Below are 22305 nucleotides of genomic sequence, written 5' to 3' on the forward strand. Positions count from 1 at the left end.
CAAAACGAACATTCATTTTGTGCCTGGAAGCATCTATTTTCTGAGCCATAACTTCTCATCTCTGTTATTCACAATGTACCCCTTGGCTTCTTGACATTCTCTAGAGATATCCCAGTCCCAGGCAACATGTCACTCCTATTAAGACTGATTTCTACAGACCTTGAGTGACTTCTGGGAAAATACTTGGTTCCTCCTCAGGAAAACAGGGCAGGCTGGTTCTCATTGTTGCTGGGAGAGAAGCAGTTTCCCAGTACCGGTTCTGAGCACTCCAGCCTCTTAATTTTGTGCTACTACTGCCAGCAACCAACACGATATTTGACTTTTTGCTTGGTGCTTCACTACATTTGCTATCTTATGAATAAGCCTTTGATCCATAAATCAAGCTGGGTGTTGCTCAGACAAGTCATGCAGATGGGAAGCAAGTGAATGTAAGGTGCTGGGCTGCCAGTGAGCAGGACAGTTCTGGACAGCAGTCCAAAAGATGGTGAACTTTGTGGGAGGAACGTCCTTGCCACCAGCACAGGAGAGAGGCAAACCCAAATAAGTGCAGAACTCTTTAAGCTATCTTTTCCTGCCAGCTCTGAGTCACCTGAGTTCCCTGAGTTCCTGATTGCTAGAGCTTATTTAACAACCTAAGAATATACAAGAGAATGCTGTCCTGAGGGTCCTGTAGTCATTGCAAAAATTGAGATACTGCAGGTCAATAAACAACCTGTTATCCTGGCAGATACCACATACATTAAAGTTCCTTATGAAGTGACTCCATGACACAGACCGCTCTTACTTCTCTCAGTACAATGTTTCTAGAGAAGGAAAACAAAGTCTCCACATAGTCAAAGGAGAAATTCCAGCTTAGACCCTGTAGGTTTAGTGCTGGTAGTGAACGCCTTGGTCCTGTCCAGAGTTTCTGCTGTCAGGAAAATTAATCCACAAACACCAGAGGTTTATGTCCAAAAAGGAGACAGAGGAGTCCTTTTTGCTTTATTCGAATAAAGGGAGAGGCCATGGGACATTCCCCTGGGATCTCTCAAATTTTCGGAGGACGCAGCCTCCTTTTTATCCTATTTTCCCGGCCGCATTTCCCTCTCTCTTTCCCCATTAGCTTAGGTACTTGAGAGGCACAGACTTCCCGGAACGCCTGATACCTGAAATTCCCCTCTAATGTATAACCCTCCCTTTTAATTTTTAATTCTTACAGAATTCATAGTTTCCCCCCCGTTGCTTCTTTCATCTTTCGATATCCAATTTCATTTATCAGCAGCCCTACAGTTTGTTTGTAAAGGCAAATATCTCTTTCCATTCATCAATCAGTGGAATCCATCCCATTGTTTCTTTTATCTCTCAGTGCTAGCCTTATCTATAGGCTGATCCACAACTCATTTGTAAAGACAAATTCAACATTCCTCTCACTGCCTTCCTTTGTGGTAACTGGTATCTCCCAGGGTGACCAGTAAAAGGTTTCCTGTTCTGTTTTTTGTTGTCTACACTCATGCTTCAACCAAAAGCAGGAATCTGAGCCTGCCAGTAACAGCTTTCAGCTGTATTTCCTGCTGTCATGTGACAGTGGCCATGGCAAGAAGCCTTTGGAAGAGCAGGTTTGCAGATAGGAGTGTCCAGCTTAACTGAAGCAGCTGTTCTTGTAGGATTCCTCACTGCACCCTCTATTTCACATCAGATCTTGGGGAAGTCAAGTGTAGAATATCTGTACTGAAGCCTGGTGTAACAGAGCCCCTCTAATTTCCTGTTCTTGGGATCTGCTAATGCCAGCACAGTAGTGACAAGAGGACTTGTACTGAGACCCTGGATTGGTCAGGTGTGCTGTCACTGCCAGGGTAAGTGTCTGTGTGTCCCAACTATGCTGCCAGTGCAGAGCTCAGCCAGAGCTTCTGGATTTATCCACTGCACACCTGAATGCCAGCAGCTGCTTTTTGAGGACAGCAGCCCTCTGCTTAGCAAATAATGTGTGTGAGACAGGTGGAGTATGGATTGTTCCTGGCAGCAATGGGATGGAGAACACACAAATAATGTGAAGAGCAGATCAGTTGCTTTTTTTACTACTCCTGCGTGTCTGGCTGCTGCCATAAAGGAACCAACTACAATGCATTTGGTGCCAGGTAACAATAATATTTAGATCTCAGAGGAAATGTGCAGCAGAGCAGGAGTCAGATGAATGTCATCCTGGATGAGAGGTATCTTTGAGCAGCCTCTGGGCCTGCCAGATCCTGCTTTGTCTATCCATCTGTATGACTGATTGACTATTTTTCTGACTGCACAGCCTTCGAAACAGGTTAACCGTGATGAGTGACTTATTTTCCTGTGTGACTCCCAGCACAAGCAGCAGTTGCAAGGCCCAAGCTGACCAGCTGTGTATCAAAAGTGAAGGAGTAACCAGGCAAAGCAACCAGCAAGTGCTTTATATATGAACATTGGTATCATTTTTGGTATCATTTTTTTATTAGAAAGGGGCAACAAAGGTTTTACCTGATGCCACATCACACAGTGCTGTTAGGTGCAGCATCACCACAGTTGCTACAACTCTGTCGTGCATATATCCCTGATAATGGAAGCACCTGGGATTCACATTTCACCACCACCTCCATAAAACTGATCCTTATGCCCAAATAATAAGAAATTCCTGAAGAAAACAAGGGATCAGACAAATATAAGACAAATGGACTGAAAAAAGAGGAGGAGAGAGACAGAGACAGAGAAAGTATACTGACTAGGGCAGGAATGTTTCTCACCACAAATCAATGAACGGGTGTATTATTAAACACACTCTGAAGATTTCAAATTACTGAAAGCAGCCTGCTTTTAGCAGTTCTACAGCACCTCTAGATTAACAAAGAATTGTATTGTCTTTGCCATTCTCCTTGGCATCTGATCTTTGCTCTCAGAGATACACTCTTGTAGTAACTCTTGCTAGCTGGGGTTAAACCATGAGGCAAACAGACAGAAACTGTTGGGGTAGCATTTGCAAAGGGAATTTTGATTTTGCTCCTACAAAACCAAGGAGTGACCACCTGGGAGGTGGTGTGTCAGTCACTGCTGTCTGGCTGGGGAGAAACAGGTTTTTGGCAGAAACCCTAAAACCACTTTGGTATCAAAGGCATCTGCACTCTGGCAAGGTACACCCTCACAGATCCTGCTAATAGCCTTGGTTTGGCATCTTTCGCGACACCTCATTGAAACAGGATTCATTCATTCATCAGCCCCCAACATGTACAAAAGCAAACTCCAGGTTTCCACAGAGAATCTATTCTGTTTTCTCCTTGCATATCTGAAGTTCCTACCAAGGAGGAGCCAAAGCACTGTGATGCATTTGTTTGATATTGCTTTAATAATGGGAAAATAGGCACTGGGGAATGACTTCTAAGCATTAGAAATTTACAAGCAATGAGCCAGGCAAAAAAAACCCCACAGTGTTTTATATTATCAGTTGTTTAAAATTAACACTCTTGCAGATACAAATTAACTAGATTGAGACTTTGCTATTATTCAGAGATAGGAAAACCCTAATCAAAATCATATCTCCTCTGGAATTTTTGTCTGCTGGCATTAGAGTGCACAATTCTTCCTTTATTGGAGCAGGAAGCCTGCTCTTGTATGCTCCATTATCAGCCTGCATTGTGCCACTCCCAGTGGCAGCAGCACAGTTCACAAATCGATGACTAATCCTGATCCAAATCAGTTATCAGATATGATGGAATTGTTTTCTGCGACCTGAGACAGCAAATAAGTAGCTGTTAGCATCACTTTGCTGAAAGTATTCCAGTGCAGGACCTGATATGTGTCTCACAGAAGCACAGTGGGATACTAAATGCAGGTTTTTCTCCAAGACAGTTTAGACCCTTTTAGAAAGTCTTTCCTTAAAATGTAACTCCATTTTTAGAGGGGGTAGGAAGAAAATAAGTGCAGTAATTCTCAAGAAGGAGGAAATCCATCCTCTTTGAGTTTAACCTTTAAGCTGAAATTCAGGAACCAGCTTTCAGGACTGTATATTACTTTTTCTCCATCTTTTTTAATCTATGCAGCATTCTGAGAGGCTGGATAGTGCATAAAGCAATTTCCGCTGGCACAAGACAAGAAAACTTAGCCCTGCTCACACTGCTGGCACTGAGCAGCTGTCCCAGTGTAACAAGGTACAGTGACTAAACAGTCATTTCACTGCCTGGGTAACAAATTTCTACAAGGCAAATTCCTTCTCTTTGGTAAATGATGCACAGAAAGTGGCATTTCCATTACATCACCCAGTACATAAATATAAAAGAGGGTTTAATTCTCTACATGACACAATTATTTCCAAAAGAAAGAACTGGAAATAAATACCTCAGTGAACATATCTGCAGGAATTTATGAGGGACTAATTGGTTTTATCCTTGATGACACTGTCAGGGTCATGTCCTGACACATGCAATATCTTAACACTGTGAGAATGGGCATATTTAAAGTGCCAGAAGATAAGATAAAAATCCTGTTTAAAAGATTGTCTTGCATCAATTTTCTGCCAGCAGCTAGTCTGCCAGAACACTACAGGAAATTCTTCTTTACAGCTTCTGGGTGTATTTTTGTCCAATAAGGTACAAAGTAATCCTTGTGTTGCATGTTGAACATATAAGAAATACTGAAGACACTGTGTGCCCACTGATACCAATGAAGCAATTTGTATTATTGTGCTCTTTAATACTGAAACCAGTGCATCAGGAAGGAGATTGGTAATTCAGTATACAAACATGCCTGTACTGTAGAAGATGGTGTTTAGACCAACAACTATACTGCCTTTCCTGCATAGAAAGGAGAAAATTAGAAGGAAAAAGAAAGCTGCTGTGAAGCCTCTCCAGAAAAATTTTCCCTGTCCTAGACACTGTTCTGAAAGAGCAAGAATTCATTCCCTAGCATTCTGCCTTCTCATCCTTGGCAGGGTAACGGCCCATAGCCACAGTGGCAGGCACAGTGCAGAAACAGATCCCACCCCAAGGGGACAAGGTGTGTGCAGCTGAACTGACAGGCCACCTTCTTACCCTTGCTGTGAGGGATTTTAGGATCCTGAGCAGCTCCTGAAGCACGTTTGGACTCTCAAAAGTCTATGGGACTGAATGAGATCCATCCTAGGGCACTGAGGGAAATGTTGGAAGGGCTCACCCAGCCACTCTCCATCATTCACCATCAGTCCTGGCTGACCGTGGAAGTCCCAGGTGACTGGAGGTTGGTCAGTGTGACACACATCCACAGGAAGGGTTGGAAGGAGGATCTGGGGAACTCCAGGCCTGACCTCAGTGCCTGGGAAGGTTATGGAACAGATATTGAGTGTGGTCACAAGGCACATACAGGACAACCAAGGGATCAAGGACAGCCAGGATGGGTTTGGGAAACGCAGGTCCTGCCTGACCAACCTGATCTCCTTTTATGACCAAATGACCTAACTAGTGAGTGGGAAGAAGGGAAAAGATGTGGATGTGTTCATCTGGACTTCAGCAAAGCCTGTGACACCATCTTCCACAGAATTCTCTGGGAAAAGCTGGAAACCCATGACCTGGACAGGCGCTCTCTTTGCTGGGGTAAGAACTGCCTGGATGGTCAGGGCCAGGGTGTGGTGGGGAATGGTGCTGCATGCAGAATGTGTCCGGTCACCAGTGGTGTCCCCAGGGCTCAGTGTTAGGTCCAGTTCTGGGTGCCCACAGTGTTGGGTCCAGTCCTGTTTAATATCTTTTATCAATGATCAGGATGAGTGGATTGAGAGCAGCCTCAATAAATTTGCAGATGACACCCAGTTTGGCGGGAGCGCTGATTTGCTGGAGGGTAGGAAGACTCCACAGAGGGACCTGGACAGGCTGGATCCATGGGCTTAGGCCAATTGTAAGAGGTTCAACAGGGTCCTGCACTTTGGCCTCAACAACCCCCTGCAGCATCACAGGCTGGGGCAGAGTGGCTAGAGAGGGGCCCAGCAGAAAAGGAGCTGGGGATGTTGGACGACAGCAGACTGAACACGAGCCAGGTGTGCTCAGGGGGCCAGGAGGGCCAATGGCACCTGGTCTGCATCTGGAATAATGTAGGCAGCAGGACCAGGGCAGTGATTCTTCCCCTGTACTCGGCACTGGTGAGGCCACACCTCAAGTGCTATGTCTAGTTCTGGACCCATCAATTCCTGAAGGACACCGAGGGGCTGAAGCGAGTCCAGAGAAGGACTGGAGCTGCTGAAGGGTCTGGAGCACAAGTCCTGTGAGGAGCAGCTGAGGGAGCTGGGGGGGCTTAACCTGGAGAAAAGGAGGCTCAGAGGTGACCTCACCACTCTTTACAACTCTGACAGGAGGGTGAGTCCAGGTGGGGTCAGGCTCTTCCCCCAGGTAGCCAGTGCAGTGGATAGAATTGCCTCTTCAAGGTTTAGGCCTGGATGTGCTTCAGTGATCTCAGACTCAGGGGAGGTTAATTAGGCTTGGGAAGAAGGATGTACCACTGATAGCGGACACAAAGAATGCAGAATTTATGGGCCCCAAGGACATTTAGCAAAACTCCCAAGATAAGGAAGAAAGTAATAAAGAATCATCTCTGCCTGGATAAAAGGTAATTTCAGCAGGGACAGATCACAGCCACCAGCTGATCACACCTCAGACCAAGAGAAAGCCTGAGCATGTGGACTAACCAGCATGACAAGCAAGAGAGTCATTGTTATAAGTACATGACATGTTGTTGGCTTTTTGCAAATATTGGGATAAATGCTGTATATATAATGTTGAAATAGCTTTTCTGTACGAATATAGTTTTTTTCTTTTCTTCTTTCTCTTCTAATAGCAAAAGTTAGGCATAAGGGTTTTTTTTAGATAGTATGCTTAAACTACCCGCTTAGTTGAGATAACAGCCTGTGAATGTGTGATGGGAACCCTGCAGTTGACACGACAATTATCAACACTCACTGGCTGCAAAATGCCGGGACCACCACCCAAATTAAAAGGTGATAAGAAGAGGATTAAAACCACAAGCCAAGAAACACGCATGCTCTAAAAAGGCGGACCCAAGGAGAGGCCATACTAAACGGTTCCCAGAAAAGATTCGACTATGCATGAAGGACTATGAATATGCAACAAGTTGATGTATGGTAAAACGTATTTAAAGGGGCGTTTCCGAAGCAGCCGTGCGCTATTGGCAGCATGCCAAGCACTCGGCCGTTTTAACCCTTTGCTTTATGTTTGTCTCCTATTGTCTTTTTATTAAACCTTTTAAATTTTACCAGGACAGTTAAGCGTGTTTTCACAGTCATTAAACAACAGCGAATACTACTTAGTAAGAGAACTGTGTAACTTGTAGACAATGAGCACTAATTACTTGAAATTTGACGTATCACAGAGCACCCAGGTTTGTGCAACTCTGAAATAAATAATTGACGTCTCTCTCGAGTGTTTATTTATTGGCTTGTCCAGCGATTTTTGTGGAAAACTGTGACAATTGATAAAAGATTCGTGTTAATCACAAAAGCATTAGGGTTTGTATAAACCAGAATACTAAGCTCTAAAGTGAAGCATGGACACTACATAAAGGAAATTATATGATTAAATAATTCTGTTTAAAATCACCTTGTTATATTATGTTGTATTATGTTACATTATAATATGTTATGTTTTTCAAATAAGTTGTATCGGCTACCAGCTTGCAAAATTTGACTTCCCAAAAAGCCCTTCCTGCCTTTGTCTGACCAATACTGCCTATCCCAAAAACCAGACTCCCAGAACTTCTCTGGGGGTTATCTACAAAGACCAGACCTCCAGAACTTCCCTGGTTGTCATCTACAAGGACCGGATGGCAATCTGTGACTGATTATCACCCAAAGGCTTTGTGAATTTGTGAACAACGAGAACCCACAGTATAAGAAGAGGCTGCAAACCAAGGTTTGGTGGAGCGTGGAGTGGGCGGTGACCCCTCACGTTCCCCAGCGCGCTGCTTGCTCTTTCTATATCAAATAAAGCAATCTAAATTTTGCTGAATATCGAGACTTTTGTCTCTCATTTATAACACAACTGTAGCACTGCAATGAGAGCAAAACCCTAAACACTTCCCTAATGCCAAAATTTATTCAAAGTATCGGGAAATGAAGCATTAACAACTTTAAAGGTGTAGTTCGAACTATGAGACATCAGTGGTGCTGGAAAAGAAGTAACTAAAAAGAGTGTCTTCTGAAAGACTTCAGTCTCCATAGAACACAGACAAGGACTGCTACCCCGCACACACAGACGGGCCCCGCCACGGCGGGCGCTGGGCCCTGCCAAGGGCTCTCCCTTTGCGGCTGTTCACCGCTTGCCTGCCTGTGGGATTGTTAACGGTGCAGGAAGCAGCCGGGGCAGGGGAAGAGTGTCAGCAAATGCTTCAGCTGAGTGGCAGCCGCTGGCTTTTGTCTCTCCGCCTTGGTTTATCCCCAGCCATTTTCTCGATCACCTCGATCTGTCATCAGGCAGTGCACGGGACACCTCAGTACGGTGGCCGGGAGAGGGCGCGGGCCCGTCATGGCGGCGGCGGTGATGGCGGCCGGGTGGGCATGTGCCCGCGGCGCGCTCCGAGCGGCCTGGCGAGGTGATGGGGCAGTGCAGGGTGCTGGGAGAACCTTCTCGGGGAGCGGCAGCGGCCACCGGCCCGGGCAGGCGCCGCGGGAGGCGGGGGATTCCCCGCAGGGTGAGGGGAGCGCGCTAAGGGTGCACACCCGGACATTTATCCATGTGCACATCTATACATCCATATGCACATCCAGACAGCCATGTGCACAGCCAGACATCCACGTGTACGTGCACAGCAGTGCGGGCGAGAGGTTTGCAGTGTCCCTGCTGCCTTCCCATGCATCTGAGGTGTGACCTGGTGGGAGCAGCCCCTAGTGTCCCCCCTGATCGAAGGTTTCACCCCTAGGGTTGCTACGGGATCAGGAAAGTTTAGGTAGTGTGGATCTTCGTCATCCTTACAGGGTTCTGGGCAGGGCAGCTGTGCCTTTGGAAACTCAGATCAGTCACCCATCCGAGTAACTTCGGCAGTAACATCTGCCTTAAGATGATGGAGTGGTTTGCTTTGTAATTCAAATTACTGTTTTCTTCCCATTCTTTCTACCTTTCTCCTCTTACCTCATCGTGGACATTTTTTGTCAATGGGAATCCAAATTTGTTTTCTCTGATTTTCTGTAATTTTTCTTTCTGGTTTTTAATCTTCTTCAGTTGCTTTTCAAAACTCAAATGTATTATTTTTTTTTCGCCAGTAGGGGTTAAATTATACTTAGAAGAAAGGGAAAACCTCTTCATCTTCTACAGTCCTCAAAAAACTTTCTTGGCTTTCTTTTCTTAAACAAAATCTAAGCAGTTAATGAATTTCAGGTTTCTTTTCATCCTCAGGGCAATCTGTAATGAAGTGGTGCCAAACTGTGATTAGAGCCTGAACATTAAGAGGAGCTTGAAAACAGGCTGGTGGAGTTTCCTTAGTGGAGGGAAGCATTTTCATAGTCTAGTCACAAGAATATCCTTAGAAAACCCCAACCATTTCTTGCAGGTAAACCAGGAAAAATAAAAGGCTGCCACTACTTCTTAATAATTTATTAAAATTACTCTATCAGTAATATGCTCTAAGCCTTCTTGCCTTCTCTTCGTGACATTTTCTGTTGAAACATTTTCCCTCCCACATTCTGCTTTGCACTTCAAGAGGAAAGGTTCAAGTCTGTTTCCCTTTGAAAATCACTGGCCTTTTTTTCCACCTGTAAATTTGCAGAAAATACAGTTTTAACGAAGGAAATGACACCTGTCTGTCTTTTTTCCCAGGGTTTGCTTCTGTGCCAGTGAAAGGGGGTTGCAGTTCGTACTTCAGCCTCGCATGGACTTTCCAGACACGGTACTCCCTCTCTGTTCCCTGGACTGGGACAGTCAAGCAGTGCAGGAAAAGCAGTTTCTTCAATACCTGTAAGTCTTGGGTTGAATAAAAATTATTAGCTGTAACAAACAGGAGAGGGAAAGGAAATAGTGCTTTGGGGAGATACAGTCATGAAAATCTGTGTAATACTGAGTTTTTTGTATCTCCTGAGATTACAGTGGCAGCTATGGGTGTTGGCAGAAGTGTGTGCATAAAATCAGTTTATCATCATGGCAAATAAGGATTTGCTTTATGTCACAGTGAATGCATCCAATATATGTCATTGGATGGGAGGAGGAAGCAGCTTCCCTCTGTTTCCTAGGCTTTTATTGAGGGTATAAATTGTGTGTTTATCTTCTAAATAATTTCTGAGCCACAGGCGAGATGTGCTGTTCAAGCTGTGCTGCCTCAAAAGTGAAATTACTGAAATGCGAGAATGTGTTAAACAAAACTGTTGGTAACAATCCTGCAGGATTGTCTGGTCTGGTGCAGTGTTTTCCTCCAGTCCTGAAAGGAATTTCACCCATGCTTACCATAACTAAAGAATGATGGCTGTTTAAATTCACACTCAGGACTGTGAACTGAGATAACTGAGGGGCTTTTTCACCTGCTTTGTGGTTCCTTATCCTATCCCATAGAGGAAGAGAAGAAATGGTAAGGACACAATCTCTTAGCAAAGATAACTGCAGCAATTAGAGAGTCAAAATTTGATTGTTTATAATCCATACAATTTAAGAGCTCTGCAGATTCAGGCTTTCAGAATTGGTGGTCTCTTCCTATTCTCAACATCTGGGTCACACAATACTGCATTTGTTTTCTTTACATCTACTAAAGAAAAGGGATTAAACAATCAGGCTGGGCTTGCTGCTCATCTTATCCAGTAAATTTTGACCGTTGACTGATTCCAAGTAATTGAGAGGTAGATGAGATTCCACGTTATGAGGGTAGAGAGGTCTCCAAAGACTTGGAAAAGGCTGCAGTGTGAACTGGAGGCTCTGCATGGAAGAGGCTTTCTAAGGCTGCCACCTGCAGGAAAAACGCGTTTAGACAAGAAGCAGCAAGATCAAGAATATGTAAGAAGCCACCCTCTGTTGTTATTTTATATATCTTAAATTTAACGTGTAGCACCACAAGTGATTGCAGTGTTGATTAGAATTTGTAGGTTAGATTATTTCCTTAATTAGGCTTAAATTCATATTCACAAGCTCTAGATGAGCTCTGTTTTACCAGGAACTTTTCCAGATGTCTGGTTACATGACTGAATTAAAAATATTTGCTGGGATGGCATCCTTGTTGTTTAGTAAAATTTTATATATTTAGGCAAACTACCTAAAACTATTTGCTTATTTAGTGAAATGTAACAACCTGGAAAAATGCAAGTGTACCTTTTTACATATTAAGCAGAGACAGTAGCCATGAGATTCAGAAGGCTCAGGGTTTTGTATTTCAAAGTACAATTATTTTGAGAACGCTTTCTCTTACAGAAGTAAAAAGCAAAATCTTCAGAATTCAAATGAAGTGGATACAAACAGTATAAATCACTCAAATCCTTAGCAGTGCAGTTGCTTCAGAAGTGGCAACATTTAAAATGCAGATATGACCATTTTATGTGAAAGAGTTGTCAAGTGAAATGTCAGCCAAATGACAGGGCTTTGTGACTGAGAAGGGTGACTGGATTTTTTTTTCTCGTTAGTGAATGCTTAATTATCTACCATCATTCCTTGGGTAATATTTCTGTGCTCTTGTTCTTAGGGTCATCTGTACCTTCAACGTAGCTATTATTTTTAATAGTTTGACTGGTTTAAATAGAAGGAATTCATTTAAATAGGAGGAATTGCAATTATCCTAGGCATTTATCTCTGATTCTTACCTAGAGAGTTCTCTCCTGCAACTCTGACACAAAAACATACACAGGGATTTATTCTTGTCCTGTGGCGTATTTCAGTGAGTTTTTAATGACATAATGTAAAATCATCTTCTCATTCCAGGTTTATTCTTTCCCCTTTCCGCCCTCCTGACCATGGGAAGCAGTTCAGTTTTCATTTACTGGTTTGGCTGTCTCCCAGCCTTAGGAATTATCTTTGACCCCAGGCATCCAGACCAGCACGATTTTCTCAACATCCGTTAGGTATCCAAAGTGCATGTGAGATTAAGAGCTTTAATTTTGTACTGGGTCTATATAAAAATTATACTGTCCTACTCATGGTTAATTCCATTAGCTACTCTTGGCAGCCAGTCATGGCATCATAGAATGGTTTGGGTAGGAAGGACCTTAAAGAGCATCTTGTTCCAAAGCCACTTCTGTGGCCAAGGACACCTTTCACCGCTCCTTGAGGCTGCTCCTTAGTTACATTTTGTATCATGTTTTTGTAGTCTCACGTGAGTTTTCTTTGGGCTAAATTGTTCATTTTGATAGTCATGTCTAACTCAATGATCAGAATTTAAAAATACTTACTTTTTCAATTTACAAAGAATTTTTCTTGAAGTATGAACATTCCAGATAAATAATTACAGAGCTGCCTCTTGTCATTATCAGTGGTATCATAAGAAAAGTTTTGATGCTTCAGTATTAAGAATGTAAAGAGTTACATCTGTACAACTGCTTTTTAAATAATTGTTTTCCTTTTACAAGAGAGTTGTCTGTATGTTGAAAAATAGTTGGTCAATGCTTTTAGTCAAAAGAAAGGAGACTGAATGCCTTATAGTTAATTGTACCTGGAGAGGCATTCTCTTGGGTTTTGATTTGATTGGGGTTTTTTTACAGTATTTATTTTGATGGTTTTATGGTATTACTTTTCGAAGGCATTTAGCCTCTGATTTTCATTTTGTTTTGAGGAACTGAACCAAGCCAAAGGTGTTTAGTTTGTAGACCTCACTGAAATTTCTCTTCTCCATATCCATCTGGTGACACTTAGGCCTGACAGTTAATAAAAATGAAAAATGAAAGCTTTAATAATCAAAGCAATCTTCAAAAGGTAATAGCATTTACAACAACATATACTAGCTACATTTAAGGTTCTTGGTTTTTCATAAAATGTTATAAAGAAAAAAACCACAGTTTCTCAGATGCTGGAATTGTAGCTTGATTTACTCAGGGTTTGAATTGGGACTGACAATCAACCTGACAATCCTACGTCCACAACTTCAGCTGACATTGTGACAAATTGCCAGTTTTAGAAAATGTGAAATTCTAATCCGAATGCACTGTGGAAGTGTGCAGTTAAGTGGAGTTCCTCCCTGTGTCGGTGTAGCAGTGTGAATGCATCTTTTGCAATATTTTACAGGTCTGGGGTCTTGTTGTACTATCAGGATGCAAGTTTTGTTTCTGGATTTTGAGTAAAATGCCAAAAACTCTCCCATTCTATCTTGGGGGAAAAAATAATTAGACTATAGATGTTTCTTTCTGCCAACAAATTTGCAGACCCATCTAAACAAATTTTTAATGCAATCCACATAACTGGAGCTTTTGCAATTTTAACAATGTTATTAAATTACTATGAATGAGTAGATAGCCCCAAGAGCTTCAGATTTGTATTAACAAACCAAACAGAGGGCAGAAAGTTTGGTGTTAGATGAGGATTTTTTTCCTGTTTCACTCTTATAGAAATCCATCTAGCAGTGAGAAGTAGAACTGAGCTTAAGTTTTCAGTGGAAACATTTCAGGTACGTGCAGTTCTTGTTTTTAGTCTGTGAACTTTTATCTAAAACCACTTTTATATCTGTCCTGTGGTTCTGATCTCTTAGATGGCCTCATGTTGATTTTTGTGGTGTTGCTGTAGTCCTTGTCTTAGTGAGATATCTTCAGTGCCCAGATTCTGGTAGTGCTGCAGTTGGATGCCACCTGGTACCCTGTGTGACTCACTAGTGGCTGTCTGGACTGGATGTTTTGTAGTCTTCAGGATTTCCCAGGTTTGTATAAAGGCCCTGGAGAGCTCGCAGGTAATACCCTCAGAAGATGACATCTGCGGAGGGTGGAGGCAGAATTGCAAACAGGAGCATGTATTTTGCTTAAGCAACCCCTTTTTTAATGGCCTCACCAGGAAGGTGAAGATTTTTGTCTTCTCATTATCTTTTGGCAGAGCTCAGTATCAGATATGTGTCATATGCTGCCATTTTAAAAGGTCTCTTTTGAGAAAGGGTCTCTTACTTTTGAGTGTGGTGACTCAATACACTTGAGAATAATATGGCACTATATCTCATTTCTTATAGATCTTATAGATCCATGCTTTTCTTCTCATGGGCCAGAATTAGGCAGGAAATCAAGCAACTGATGTCATGTGATAGCATCCAGTTGCATTTCAGAGGTGAAATGGAAAGAGCAGTTTTCATTTGGGGTGAACACACTGATTTTGATGAGTGCTGTAGAACCTCACATGTTAAAAGTAATCCCTCTGGTATTAGTATGCCATTGTTCCATTTTTCTCTCATTAATAAATCTCTTTATATTATCATCTGCAGAATATTCCCTTTCGAATCATGGAGGAGAGGATTCAACTAAGAGGAGTTAAAGATTTTCCAAAAGTAACTTTACAAAGCCTGAGTAGGTCTTGGAATTAAAGACTTCCACTTCTAAAACTAAGAGGAAAATATATTAGAAACATAACTTCTCAGGAATAACAGATGGTATGAACTGAGTTGATAGTTTTTGAACAGTGTATGAGTTCAGTTGAAGATGATTAAGGTGTATAAAGTAAAACTTCATCTTTGTTTTGGATAGTTCACTGCTGTTGTTTTGGAAGTAGGTTTTTAATGTAATTGTGAGAATGACTCCAGTCATTCAAATCAGAGGCTTTCAGGCAGAAGATATGGGGATAGGAATAACAGTTCTTTACTGATATCTAACAAGACAAACAGCAGAAACAACAACAGCTATAAAAATTGACAACAAAACAGAACAGTATAGCTCAGTTCCAGTCCCTTTTGGCCAAGGCCCTCTCTCCCTGGGCTCAGTTACCGGTGCTGTGGGCAGGGCAGGTCCCGTGCAGTCGAAGAGGGCTGGGTGATGGCAGCAGCGGCCCAGGGGTGAGAGGGATGGAGGAGTGACTCCCCCCTCACGGTGTCGGTCATGGTGCTTGGCAGAGTGTCCGGAGGTAGTAGGATGAAGTGGGAGAGCAGCAGAGCGGTGTTCGATCTCAGCGTTGGGATGCGGGGAGGACGCTAGATAGGAGCACTGGCTGTCTTCCACTCCACCACGAGTGAGAGAGCAAGAGCGAGAGAGCCCAGGCCCCTGTCTCACCTTTCCTTTTCCAGTCTCCCCTTATCCCCCACCCCCCTGCGAGAGAAAACTATTGCTACTGAGGTGTAGCCACAAATACTTAGCATAACAATGGGGAAAATTCCACAGAAAGAAAAGGGAACAATTCAACCCACAACATGAGCCCACTTAGCTGTTTAACAAAATTTATTATTTTTTCTCCTTTTATTCCCTTCAGTTTTCCAACTTACTGCTCTTTGTCTTTCTCTGTATGCTCAGCAAGCTGTGAACTCATCTTGCAGGAGACAGATCTGATTTGAATCTCAGTTAATGAGTGTCTAGGATACTGATTTCTGATGGGGCTTACAGCAAATTTTTCAATACTTGTGGTTTACTGAGGTGTGGCCTAATATTCATCTGATAAATACCTGTCTCATTCCTTATATTCAGGGATAATATAAAAAGACACAAACCCAAATCCTTTCCAGAATATTAAAAATACCTTTTGTGTAGATTAAGCGAAATGCAGTAATGTCACACAGACTTACTGGTGGTGGTTGTTAGTGATCAGCTTGCATAAAGCATGCTTTCTGCTCAGTTCAGTAGTGGATCTTTTCCTAGTCTGTAAAATAAAATCTTAGAGATGACACTTTCCTCCCCCCACTCAGTAGCTCTGTGCTTTTGGGTGACTGACTAAAAATATGTAGTGGCTTTTATGACTGGTTCTCTTTTAGCTCTTGGGGAATGCATGCAACACCCTATTTTACAAAGGCAAAATAAAATAAGCCCATAAATCTCAAAGACAGTGCTTATCTGCTGTAGTGTCTTCATTCCAGAACATCTCTATAAATGAGAAAGCAGTGCAGTGGTCCTCCTTTCCATCTGGAGCTACTTCCTCCAATTCAAGACATTTTTCCTGCCTATGTATGTGTTCACTGATGACCTTGGTGCTTTCTGCCAAGTCACATTGACCTTTCTTACACACAGTTTTTTATTTTCTCCAGTGGTGTGTTGTCTGTCATAAGCAATGTCCCCACCATTGTAATCTTCCTGATGACAGCCTATCCCTTTCATATCCCATTCTTGTCACTTCGTCTTAAAATCAGTGTGATACCTCCATCCTATAAAGAACTTAGCTCTGCAGCCTGCAGGCTTCTGATGTGTTTCGTTAAATGCAGCTGCTTTCCAAACACATGATGGTATTACTATAGACTGATGAGATGAACAGCACTTTGGGACCAAATGTGATGTTTTCATCTGGTTCTAATTTTGTCGGAATTTGTGCAGTGCTTGAGGCCAAAGCTTGACTCAGCCTGACCTTGTTCTTCATGGATCTGTTGGCATTGAATGTTCTCCTTTGGTGCAAGACAATGTCCTTACTCTCTGACCTTTGCTACTTTCCTCTACTGGAATTAGAGGGATCTGATTGTATGTATATTTGGGGTGTAGCTCAAAGTGCAGGATTTTTTTGGCATATGTTACCAGCTCCAGAGCTGTTCTCTTCTCTTAACTGCTTGTTGCTGCTCCTCTGCAGCCTCCTTTGTAGCTATTATGGCCTTTTGTGAGGTGTACTGGTTTGAAAGCAAAACCAGTGAGAGACTCCAAGTCAGAAATACGATTTAATAGGAAAAAAAGAGAAAAAATAAAATACATGCAATAATACAAAAGAAAACCACTGACAGAGTCAGAATACAACCTGACACCCTGTCAGTCAGGGTGTTGGTAGCAGTCCCATTAAATGGTGGCTGCAGTCCTGCTTGAGTGAGATGCTTCAGTTGAAGCAGTGCTCCTGTAGAAGAGTGCAGTTTTCCTCCAAAGGTCCAGTGATGATGTGGAAAGGTCTGATTTTCCTCTGGGATCCAGTGGAAAAAGGCTGCTCTGATGTTCCAAATCTCAGTTTTTATCTAGGTAGCAAAGGCTTGCCTCCTCCCCCTGGGTGGAACATCTCCCAATGGGATGATGTAATTTTATCAGTCATGCAGTGGGCCTCAATCACCCATTAACAGAAGATATCCTCCTGGAGGAAGGATGGGCTGTGAAAGAGATAAAGAACACTGCCCCACCAGGTTTTTAACAGATGGCCCATTAGCAGAGGATATCTCCTACCAGGATAAGGATCACTGCTCTACCTTGTCTTAACACATGGTGATAGAATACATACTTTGGGTACATTTTTACATTGTAACCCAGGACAGTGAGGTCACCCATACTTCAGACTGAGGGACCGTTCCAGCTTACAAGCAGCCTTACGAAGAAAAATGTAAGTGCCTTTCTTGTGATTCCATGTTTCCAGGCTAGCAGTATTATCATTTTATAAAAATAATTGCTAGAAAACACACAGTGTTTTCTTGAATAAGCTAAGAAGCTTAGCAGGATTGATGGTCAGCTTTACACCTAATTGAAGAGCCCCATAGTTCACTTAGCGTGAATTTACTGAAAAACACATTATGTACTTACTTTGCTATTTTTCCCCTGAAAAAAAATTGCAGTAAGGAGGTAATGCATTTTTATATAAGTTTAACGTGGTTTTGGTGGGTTTTTTGTTGTGTGTCCCCCCCCTCCTTCACAAACAGCTCACAGCTACATGCATTGGTGTGTTGTAATCAGCTGGAAGGATTTTAGTGGCTGACAGTTCAGACCCTAGTTTTAAGGCATTTGATACAGCTGCTCTTTGTGGGATTTTGTGGTTACTGCGCTGAAGAGAGAGAGAAAGGACAGCAACACACACGGACCTCTTTAGGGAAAAAAGGCCAACTTTACTGTATGGACAGCCCATATTTAAAGTATGTTATGTGCAGCTAGGACAGAACAGTAGTTCATTGGACAATTGGAAAAAACATCCTTGGGACAGTACCTCATGATATATCCCACGGAAAAGACACCAGGTGTTAATCTTTATTAGGAATTCCACTCTGTTTTTCACCATATTATCACCCTGGGAGACTTCCTCCCTAACTGAAGCTGTAGTCAGCTTGTCAGCCTGGGAATGGACCTGAGAGTCAGGAGAAATCCAGGCCTGAAAATAATTTCCAAGCTGTAATTCCCTAGCTCTCTAAATGTGTGTATCCACAGGATTTTTTTTTTTTTTAATTCTGAACCTTTGGACATTGGGGTTCACTTGAATGTCTAGAAAAGAGCATGTAATTTCAGAGAAAAGCTTCTTTTTTAAAGGCACTAAAGCCAACCCAAAAGCAAATTCAATTCTTGCCTCTCAGCATATAAGAAGTGGGATAAACTTTGCTGTAATCCATGGGCGTTTCTGCTGGTCTGTAATACATAGATTTCCACTTGTCTGCAGTAGAGCCAAAATCCCTGTTACATGTTTTGCGTTGTTGAGCTGTTCATACACCATGTTTTTTCGGTATGTAGTGAATTTGGAGGCCACTCTCTTCTTGACTGTCTTGAGGTAATTACTATTTCGTAGTTCCCTGGACTTGCAGAGTTGTGTGTTCTTTGTGTACTTACTTTCCAATTTACTGAGCTTTGATCGCTGGATTCAGGACTCTCAAAAAGGAATCAGTTATGCTTCCTACTTGGAAAAAGATATTTGAGTGAATAGGTGTGTGTCAAACTCTTGGAAGAACCACCTTGACACCTTAAACAAACTTAATACAAAAATAAACATCGGCACTTAGTGGTACCTCCAGGGCATCCTGGATTGTTTCTGCCCCTCACTGTCTTGTCAGCATGGCAGAGCTTGCCCAGTTCCAAAGCATTTTCCAGTCTGTGGGGCAGGATCACTCAAGCACGTTAATCTGAAAAAAATTAATTGCTGGTGGAAAGTAGTAGTGATTTTATGGTTATTTTAATTCTCCTGGTTAAAAGTGTTTACTGACACTTTTGTCTACTTTTAATAAACAAAAGCAGATTGTATTCAGAGGAGACAAGATTTACACTGCCATAATAATGCTGCCCGTGGGTCAAGCACGTAATAGCATTAATCTGCAAACAGAGCCACGGTGATGCTTTGCATTCTAGCTGGAGAGATGGGCAGGGAAGAACCTCCTGGAATTCAACAAGGACAAATGCAGGGTCCTGCAGCTGGGGAGGAGCAACCCCAGGCACCAGCACAGGCTGGGGGTGACCTGCTGGGCAGCAGCTCTGCAGAGAAGGACCTGGGGGTGCTGGTGGACAACAAGCTGTCCATGGGCCAGCAGTGCCTTGGGTGACAAGAAGGCCAGTGGGATCCTGGGGTGCTTTAGGAACTGCATTGCCAGCAGGTCAGGGAGGTGATCCTGCCTCTCTGCTCAGCCCTGGTGAGGCCAGTCTGGAGTGCTGTGTCCAGTTCTGGGATCCTCAGGACAAGAGAGACAAGGAGCTCCTGGAGGGGGTCCAGCAGAGGGTGACAAAGATGATGAAGAGACTGGAACACCTCAGTTCTGAGGAAAGGTTGAAGGAGCTGAGGCTGTTCATCCTGGAGAAGAGACACTGAGAGGGAACCTCATCAATGTCTGTCACTGTCTGCAGGAAGGGGTCAGAGCATGGACCAGGCTCTGCTTGGCAGTGCCAGGCAACGGGACAAGAGGACACGGGCAGGAACTGAGGCTCAGGAAGTTCCACCTGAACATGAGGAAGAACTTCTTCCCTGTGCAGTGCCTGAGCACTGGGACAGATTGCCCAGAGAGGTTGGAGAGTGTCCCTCACTGGGGACATTCAAGAACCATCTGGACACCATCCTGCGCCATGTGCTCTGCAATGATCCTGCTTGAGCAGGGAGGTTGGACTAGATGACCCACGGTGGTCTCTTCCAACCTGACCTATCCTGGGATTCTGTGAAATATTATCTATGGTGTCTTCACATAATCAGTTTCTTTTTGATGTAGTTTTTTCTTTTAGTTTTGGTTGTGGTTTTATGGGTTTTTGGTTTTGTTTTTTTTGGTTTTTTTTTTTTTTTTTTTGGTCTAAGCTGCTGTGGTGTGCTGTATGGCCATCAGTTGCGTGAGTAAGAGTTTGCAGTTAACTATTGAATATGTTTCAGTGCATGGTCCTGGCCACAGCCACTGCCTGAAGAGGCCTGACAGAGCCAGAGCTTTGTGATGATGCTGTGAAAGTGTTTTGCGTTCCTTCCTCCTTGCATTCTTTTCCACTTATACAGGCAATGAGGGGGACATTTTCAGAACTTGAGACCAGCAGCAGGTTTATGTTTTGCTTAATTTCTTGTGTTTTGTGGCTTTTAAAGCAGGCTAGCCCTTGGATATTTTTAGGGGTGATTCAAGTTGACTGTCATTGATCAATATCATTGGATAAGTAATTCAAGGTATTGCTGCTCTGAGTTACTATTGAATGATTTTCTTTTCATGACCTGGAAATTAATACCTTACTGGTTACTTGTTAGGAATGTTTGTCTTTAAATCAATTTTGAAAAGCCTTGTAAAGCATGCACTTGGCTGTGTGCCTCTCTCAGTGCAGTAATCGGGAGTAGAAGCACATCTTTGCATCAAATACATATGCACAGAGTTGGAAATTACTTTCTTGGCAAGGCAGTAATGCCACAGTTTAAATTCCAGCAAAGCAAAGATCAAGCAGGTTTCAAGTTTGAGGTTAGTTTTTGTTCATCTTCAGTTTCCAGTGTAAACTGGAATATAACTTAATATATTAACTTATAACTTGAATGTATAACTTATAACTTGACTATAACTAAAGGAAGTTATTTTTTATTTCAGTGACAGCTGATCAGCTATGGAAAGGAGCTTTGGCAGAGACTGGCGTGGGAGTAAAGAAAGGAAGAGGAAAGAAAAGGAAGAAAAAGCTAAAGAAGAATCTTAATAGAGGCCAAGAGATTGGTGAAGGTAGATTCACAAATACAAAACTGAAGACATGTCTTAATGTTTTTGTGTGTAGTGTTTCTTGATTTCATAAGCAGATGGATTTCTTTTCCTTTCTGTGATGTCAGAACTGCTTGAGATATTTTTGTCTTTAGATAAAAAAATCTTAATATTATTATTTAATGTTGGTTTTGATTTTTCAGATATAAATTCTGCATCATAGAATGCATTTGAAATATGTGAGAATTTTCCATTTTGTTGCATTTTTCCTGAGTGCAGAGTTGCAATCCTAATTTGGAGCAAAACATAATTTTTCTGTGTTATTTTTAAGGACGTTCTGGTTTCCTCTGGCCTGGTCTTAACGCTCCTGTGTTGCAAACTGGGAAAGTTCAGGAACTTGCCCAACGAAAAAAAGAGGAACGAGAGAGAATTGAGACTGAAATTATTCAGCAGAGAGATACATGGGAGAAGAAAAAGAAATTAAAAATTAAGAGAGAGGGAGGATGGAGTGGAAAGTGCTGGGGAGGTATCATTCTGGATCCTCCTGACCCTGGCCCTAATGGAGGTAAGAGAACCAATTATCTTCTTGCCCTCCCTTAGCCTTTTTGAGGGAGGACTTGGAGAAAGTGAGATCCAGACTTTTTCTGTGATTGAAAATTGGTTTTGTACTTTGTTCTGTACCCACACACAAGCAAACCAAATCAAAGAGCAGATACTGTTAACACTAGTGAAATTTGTTAAAACACTGCTTCATTTCCTGTGGCTGTTAGACTGTTCTGTTATGTTATAGATTGAATGATTTTATGTGATATTACAGAGAGCCGTGTTATGTCTCAGACTGTTACTGGAGTCTTGAAGGATGGAAATGTTTTTCTGTGTCCAGCAGCAGTTGTCTTGAGTATGAAATATAGTAATGTTTTTTTAATAGTTTCTTAAAAGATCTTGTGGAATAAATCAATCTTTTTAAAATTCTAGTTCTAATAATGAAATAGGGTTAAAGATTATGTAGTTTGAGTGTAGCTTTTAGAAGAAGCTGCAATAAATAACTATCATAATAACTATAAAAGTTATTTTTTTTATTTCCTAAGTAGTTCAATATAGTGAAACTAGAGTTCTTATATGTACAGCAAAGAGGTGGCTTTTTTACAATGCTGTTACTCAGACTACTAGAGATTCTATAGTAGCTTTAACATTTAGAAGCCTAATCTTTTTCAACTAATTAAACATGAAAAAGACTTGTCAGCTCCTGTTGGGCTGAGTTTTTATTGTGAAACTCTGCTTATTGACATCTTTTTGTACACTTTTGTAGTAAGAGGAGCTAAGAACAACAGGCGGTATTTTCTAGCTTCAGAATATTCTGAAAAATACTGGAAAATACTTTAGTCATAGTGGAAGTGACCTATCTGCTGATTTTAATGATTTAAAGCTTTTGCTCTGTATATATGAAATTTGAGGTTTATTTGCAGTTTTAGAGCAGTA

At 42.2% G+C, this 22305-nt stretch overlaps 1 protein-coding gene across 1 annotated transcript in view; it reads left to right on the forward strand.

Annotated features, from left to right (window-relative positions):
* Positions 1 to 8415: 8415 nt before the first annotated feature.
* Positions 8416 to 22305, forward strand: part of MRPS5 (mitochondrial ribosomal protein S5) — a 28171-nt gene continuing 14281 nt past the window's right edge. Inside the window, exons 1-4 of the mRNA XM_014892626.2 lie at positions 8416 to 8559; positions 9780 to 9917; positions 20725 to 20850; positions 21158 to 21391. Coding sequence (XP_014748112.1) covers positions 8493 to 8559; positions 9780 to 9917; positions 20725 to 20850; positions 21158 to 21391 — 565 coding nt within the window. The 5' untranslated portion in view covers positions 8416 to 8492. The remainder of the gene's footprint in view (positions 8560 to 9779; positions 9918 to 20724; positions 20851 to 21157; positions 21392 to 22305) is intronic.

The sequence above is a fragment of the Sturnus vulgaris genome, chromosome 3 (genome assembly GCF_052056855.1).
Source record: "Sturnus vulgaris isolate bStuVul1 chromosome 3, bStuVul1.hap1, whole genome shotgun sequence".
In the NCBI taxonomy this organism is placed as follows: Eukaryota; Metazoa; Chordata; class Aves; order Passeriformes; family Sturnidae; genus Sturnus; species Sturnus vulgaris.